The 7297-nt window shown below is 36.5% G+C and overlaps 1 protein-coding gene across 2 annotated transcripts; it reads left to right on the top strand.

Moving 5' to 3' along the window:
* Nucleotides 1-2680: 2680 nt before the first annotated feature.
* On the top strand, nt 2681-7297 carry hlfb (HLF transcription factor, PAR bZIP family member b). 2 transcript variants are annotated; one of them, XM_056268840.1, is made up of 4 exons: nt 2681-2934; nt 3793-4140; nt 5436-5650; nt 6849-7297. In XM_056268840.1, the coding sequence occupies exons 1-4, from the start codon at nt 2835-2837 to the stop codon at nt 7065-7067; spliced, it is 882 nt and encodes a 293-aa protein (XP_056124815.1). In that variant the 5' UTR covers nt 2681-2834; the 3' UTR covers nt 7068-7297. The 2 variants fall into 2 exon arrangements, with proteins under 2 accessions (XP_056124815.1, XP_056124816.1); XM_056268841.1 differs by having other exon boundaries at nt 6852-7297.

Raw genomic sequence — 7297 nt, forward strand, 5'->3', positions numbered from 1 at the left:
ACTCCTGAAAATGTGTGTTAGCAGCACAGATTACGGGAACAGTCAAGTGCATACCATAAGTTTAAATCACAATCATTTTTTCCAATTTTAAAAGTGTTAAGGGCGTTTGGGGTTAGATTATGTGATCGTGCTTGAAAACAGTAGCCAATGTCACACTGGTCTGTTCAGTTGATGCATCATTCTAATAATGAGATTTATCATGTATTATGGAATTATATGCTAAATATATAATAATAGCCAACTTAAAAAAAAAAAAAAAAAAAAAAAACGGACAATAGGCCTATAAGCTTAGCCTCCCTCCCTTGCATATTGATTTTTGGCCTCCAAATGCTGACTGACTCACTATACCTTTTCAAAATAACTTGATATGCAACCATCCTCTCCAAATCTCTCAAAGGAAATGATGCTAGTAGTTTTGAAAAGTATTTTGAACAAGTTAATCTGATAACCACAATAAATTCACAAAATAGTTGGGTAGGTTGTCACAGCAGTCTTTTTATTTAAAACTAATTGAAATAAGTATACAACTACTTATACTATAGTATATCTGTAAACTACTTTAACTTTAAAGCAGCTAAATATTAGAACATAACACTATAGCAACCACGTAGGCCTACGTAGCCCAAAAAAAAAATCACTTTTTTGTTTACATTTTAGTAGGCTGTAATACTCTCTAATACTAATCACCTATGACAGAACGAGTTATTTTTGATAAGTTTAAATGCTCAACATTTGACATTAGCAGTGTTCATGCACTAAACAAGAGTGGTGAGCGATCTGTTCAGGCTAAACTAACTAAATACGCCCCTATATTGGACTGTAAGCTTTCGATTTTTCCACCGCGTGTAGGCAGCCTAATGTGCATGACTGCATGTGATGGGAACTTCACTTTCAATGGCAGTTTCAAGCCTTCAGTCTTCATATTTCTTTACGCTGGTAAATTAAAGTTAGCATATCTTCGATAAATATTTAGCTGAAATGAATATATTGCAGACTGCAGAGTCGATTTGCAGACTCCACTCGCAGCGAGCAAAACGTGCCCTTTGTTGCTAGATCTCTCTAGAAACATAAGTAGGCTAACTTAGCCATGAAACACGGTTTGAAAATCCATGAAATCTTTCGCTTGTGCAAAATAAATTAATGATGACAAATTAGTTTCAAAAAGTTGAGTAAATAGGCCTACATATTATTTACTTAATTATTTAAATATTATTTAAAGGGATTGCTAGGTCACCCAAATATTTTTTCATCATTCTCAAAATTCTGTCATCATTTACTCACCTTCATGTTGTTACAAACCTGTATGAGTTTCTTTCTTCTGTTGAACACAAAAGAAGATATTTTAAAGAATATTGGTAACCAGACAGTTGACGGTATAGCCATTGACTTTCATAGTATTATTTATTTTCCTACCATGGAAGTCAACCGTCAACTGTCTGGTTCCCATCATTCTTTAAAATATCTTCTTTTGTGTTCAACAGAAGAAAGAAACTCATACATTTTTGGGTGAACTATAACTTTAAATAATCTCATTATACACATCAAGCATTATATAGCTTTTGTTGCACCCGCATCAAACCAGTGTTCACATATTGATACTCTATTTGATACTGTTATGGATACTATACGGATATAAATGGTCTTTACCAGCGGTAGAGTCGTTCACAAGCTGCACACGCAAAAAGAGCTGCCTCGTTGCTGACAAATTGAGGACATTGGCTATTGTTTCAATGGATTGTAGGTAGGCCTAAATATCCACCTCATAAAGTATCCCATTAGGCTACTATTCTGAGTGAGAAACGGCTGTAAACGATTCAGCCGTGAAATGTGAATCGAACAATTTCAGACCATTTGACTTAGATAAAGAGTTACCGGTATTCATTGGTGAATCTGGCATCAGCTTTGATTCCAAACAGCTGAGAGAAATATTGCTGAAATATTACCAAGGGAAAATTATTTTCAGATGCGTATGGCCTCCATTGTCAGACAATGATTTATCAGTAATATTTTACTGTGATTTTGCCAAGTAAGACATGTTTCTGGATCTTCATTTTGTTGAACCTGGAACAACATCCCTGTATGAAAATTTTGTCCTAACCCATAACTTATCCCTAAAATCCTAGGGAAACGATAGGTTAATTACACTGATGTAGAAGCACCTAACCCTGGTTGTAAGCTTAAATTGACATAAACTGTAAACGTTAACGTATCCCTCAAATCTGATTGGTTGATTGGAATGTTTTCTAGGATCAACGAAGATGTTGATCCAGGAACATGTTGTAGCCTACTTGGTGAAATCAAGTTCAACGGCACACACAGTAGTTCACTGGGGCACCTGTTTTTCACTGGGCCTTGTGCCCCAATAAAAAGGGTGACACCCCTGTAACTCTGGCCCTAAAATACTAAAGAATTCAAATTGCATTTGAAAAAAAAAACGAGCCTTGATTATCAAATTTACATTTATTTATTATTTATTTAGCAGACATTTTATCATGAGATAAATTATAAAAATTATGATAAGAGGATATGGCAACAGTCTCTAAACTGCTAACTAGCAAGTGGAGCGAAAGTGTGGCACCGCCTCTGATTTTTTGACGTCACTAGCCTCACTCTTGACACATGGTGATGATCATCACATTCACATTTCTTTCACACACACACACACACATACATACACTCACGCACTTCAAGCCACCTATGCCGGTGCTGTAGAGCTGGATCGTTCACTTGTCGTTCTTAGACGAATGATAGCTTATTTACCTGTTACATTTAGCCCTTGATTTCATTTCAATTTTTCACAAATAGCCTACTTTTCGCACGGAATAAGAGTGATTATGTCCAGACCGCTGAATTCAGCTTTCCTACCTCCGCAAACTCACGGCGTTTTGAAGGCGCTCCTGGAAAAACCTCTGAAACTACCTGGGCAAGATGAAGGTGATCGAAGCTTTCACTTTGTTACATTGCAGCATATGAATAATAATAATTGTTTTGACCTTACTGTTAGAGCTGTCGTCCGATTTCTGCTGTGATCTAGCTATTGTTTTTTGCTGTTTTGATTTTTTTTTTCTCTCTTTCTTGTGTTTTCTGTCGTTAAAGTGTCTCTCGCATTAATGAATAAACTTCACTTACAGAGACATCACATAGCTGAGATTAGTTGTTCTGAATAATACTTTTTAAAAATACATTCAAATGATGGAAATTTTAATGGCATTACATTTATTAAAATTAATAAAACATAACTTAAAATATTGATGGAATAAAGATTTAAACTTTAACCTAGGTTTAATTGTAGCCTAATTACTATTTTAAACAATTTGGTCACTTTACTTTAAGGTGGTGCAGTTACACGTTAATTCATGTACTTACTGTAGTAATAACATTAAATTATGCATATACTTACAAGTAACTAATTGTAAACCTTAACCCAAATCCTAACTCTATAGTAAGTACTTGTAGTTAATTAATATTACTGTTAAAATAAAGTTGAACCAACTATTTGAATATTAACAATGACGAAAATTGTGTTGAAACTCAGAAAACTTGTGAAACCAAGTAAAACGGGGGGAAAATTGCAACGTTAAATGAATGGAAACAGATATTTTTTTATATTGCTGAGCTTGCAGCTAAGAACAGTCACTCAAAAATTATTACTTTAAAAACCATTGAAAAATTAATAAAGCATGCACTTTCAAATCCATTTGAGCTATATACATTTTCATTTAAAGACAAAAAGCTGTTTGAATTTGGATGTATCAAAAGTTGATGTGTTAACTAATGGTAATGTCCTTACAGGCTATGGGAAGGAGAGAGAGAAGGTGAAAAAGCTAGAAGAAGAGAGAAACGCTCCACAGTCGGCTTTCTTAGGGCCAACGCTTTGGGATAAAACATTGTCTTATGATGGAGACGGCTTTCAGTTGGAGTATATGGACCTTGAGGAGTTCCTCTCTGAAAATGGCATCCTCTCCAGTCCCGCACAGCATGACCAAAGCCTCCACCAGCAGCACCAGCAGCACCAGCAGCATCAGCAGGCGTCAATGCCACAGCCCCCCATCTCAGTCATGGACCTCAGCAGCCGGGCCATCACCTCCATCCACACGGGCATGGTTCCTCAGAACTGCCTCCACAGCCCGGGCAGAACAGGTACTGTCACTTTAGACCCAGCAGATCCACTCTATAGATTAAAAACAACCCTTTAAAATGATGTAAAGCTGGGTCAGATGTCACTATCTAAATATGACAGTGTGTGTGAGTGCAACTGGGAAACAGAGCATGAATTTTTGTTTCATAGTGTCAACCTTTCCTCCGTATTGCTCTGTTCCTATTCTTACCCATATTATTCTGAATTTCTGTTCAACTTTAATATTCAAAGGTTACTTATTAGCTTATAATTATGATAATATACAAATGATAAGATCATAAATAGTATCCACCGTGGTGACAGGCAAGACTATGAAGTTGTATTTTGAAAAAGAAAGCCCATTGAAAAAACGAGAGAGGCTTTTGTGGAGAAGAGAAAATTAGGATTTTTGAGCAGTTTTTTTTTATTTTTTATATGTGGGATGTGGGCTTTTTCTTATACATGAAAAATAAGCTGTCAAATGTAAAAACTTTCCCACCCATTGCAAGTTCATCTGTGAATGGAAATCTCAGACTAGCCTATAATGTCATTTTCCACTGACTAGAATTTGCAAACCGATGACTCTTTTAGTCTGAGCATTTGGTGTGCAACATCTAAACATAGTTTTATAAAACTTTATGTAAACTGTATGTTGTTTTGGAATTGTGGATTTAGTACCAGGTAAATCACTGATCTCTTGTTCAGTTCGGTCTTTAAAATCAATTTAAAAATTAATTAGATCCATTTATTGAATATCAAAAATATCACATTGATTAATTACAAGTTTAATTGTATTCGATTTTTTTTTTGGACTAATTTGAATATTAACTGAAGAAATTTGTGTTGAAAAACGTATAAAAGTAAGTAAACTGACCACTGACTAAAGTTTGCAGACAGATGAATAGTTTCCTAGTCTGAGCATTTGCTGCGCGACATCCAAACATAGTTTTATGGAAAACCTTATGTCAGCTAAAATTATTATTTAAAAAAATCTGCTAAAATGGACACAGGATGAAAATATGAAATGCTTTCCAGAAAAAGGTTTTATCCTGGCACTTAAAAAAAAACAGGTCAGCGCTAATTCATTTAACATGTTTTATTTTTGACCAAAACAAACCCCAAATGTATACACGAAAACAAGATTGTACTGCCAGTACTAGAGATTTATTGTACTTCATTTATGAATGTCTGGTGCACCACCTAGTGGAATGAAATGCTCATGACAGCCTTTTCACCATGTGTTACAATACATTACCGCTAAATTACACTTCTGCCACCGAGTCAACAATAAATCTTTTTTTTTCTCTCTCTCTTACAGTTTTGCCTCCATCACGTAACACGCCAAGTCCTATAGACCCGGAGGCCCTTCAGATACCAGTGAACTACGAGCCCGATCCCGCAGACCTCGCTCTGTCCAGCGTCCCTGGCCAGGAGGTTTTCGACCCACGGAAATGCAAGTTCTCGGAAGAGGAGCTGAAACCTCAGCCTATGATCAAGAAAGCACGCAAAATCTTCATTTCTGATGATATGAAGGTAACTTGGGTCAAGTTATTCAGCCCCCAAAAGTGTATGTTTGGTCACTCTTTTCACCCTTCACCATTGACCAGCTGGGCAACAGGCTCTTGCTAAGAAGCTTATCTCTGTTCATTCATCCTTCTGCGGCCTGGCCCACGTGATCCTCCTTTTTTTTTCCTGGGATCGCTCCAGTTCTGCCGCATTTGGGATTAAAGGATTTGCCTTTTTTAATTTGTTCAAATAAAAGTGGATCCCTCCCCAGCTTTCCAGAGTAGTAAATTGCTCAAAGCTGATTGCACGGCAGCAAATGCGTGAGAAAACGTGCTGTCACAATGACGGACGGTTTTCTCTCGCGCTCGCCCTGTTAAACGTAAATAAGTATGGTTTGTCATAATTATCTGTTAATATCAATCTGAATTTACTGTTACTATTAGCCATGTAAAGCCTGACATTTGCAGTAATAGTCAAAAATATATTTTTTAAATGGAACAATTTATTGAACCTTGAAAAGTTTAAATGAGGTTTTTGCTGAGTATCATATTTGATACATCAGGCTTTTATGGCTTATATAATATGATATAGCAGAATATTTGAGTTGGGAAAAAAAATTCACTGGCCAAAATTCAGCAAAAATATGCAATTTGGTGCAGTTGCTGATATGGCCAAAAAGTAAGATGTATTTCTGATAGCTTGTATTGTAAATCAATTAGATTTTATAACAGTATAGCAGACTACTTACATAAAATGTATATAAATATCAACTGTCACTATTATTCCCACTAATATGTCTTAGTAAGACGATATTTAAATACTTAGTTTTATGACCAAAGCTTTATAGTTTTTACTGTTGGAGCGAAACATAATGCAATGCAATACAGTAATTGAGAGATAATAAACATAATGAATAATAGACGTTTCATATTTAATACTCACATTTCTACATGATGTATGGATGATCAAGTAAACCCAAGGTATTCTTGAAACATTTATTCTCACGGTTACTTTATAAAAACCAGTAAATATTACACAGCAAAAACATGAAGGTGAAATTGTGATCATGTTTATATCTTAGAGGCCTTAGACATTTGCATGTCAGTTATACAATAGGCTTTGTCGGGTTAACATGTAACCATTAAAAAGCTTGAAATAATCTTGACATAATGTAACTAGGCGCTCCTGTCTCTTCCCCACCCTTTTTTTTTCTGCATAATTTGAGCAGGACGACAAATACTGGGCACGGCGCAGAAAGAACAACGTGGCCGCCAAGAGGTCACGGGACGCTCGGCGCCTAAAAGAAAATCAGATTGCCATCCGGGCTGGTTTCCTGGAGAAAGAGAACGCTGCTCTCCGACAGGAAGTTGCCGACATACGGAAAGAGCTCGGGCGGTGCAAAAATATCTTAACCAAGTATGAAGCTCGGCACGGCACCCTGTGAGACTCCCACGGGTCCTGAAGTTCCCTTCCAATTCGAAGGACAATATTCATGGATAAGGTCCGCTGGGCCTGTTTTCCAGCCAGGCCTCACCTCAGTCTGTTCTTGGCACCTTAGAAGGCAGAAACGTTTCATTGTGTGGTTATTTTATACGTCTTGTAGAGATCTCTCATTCTCTTTCTCTATTTGTTATCGCAAACACAGCCATCATTTTTTGCCAACCGTGTTACTTA

This window comes from Rhinichthys klamathensis, unplaced genomic scaffold, assembly GCF_029890125.1.
Source record: "Rhinichthys klamathensis goyatoka isolate OS25496 unplaced genomic scaffold, OSU_Roscu_1.1 h1tg000277l_1, whole genome shotgun sequence".
Taxonomy (NCBI): domain Eukaryota; kingdom Metazoa; phylum Chordata; class Actinopteri; order Cypriniformes; family Leuciscidae; genus Rhinichthys; species Rhinichthys klamathensis.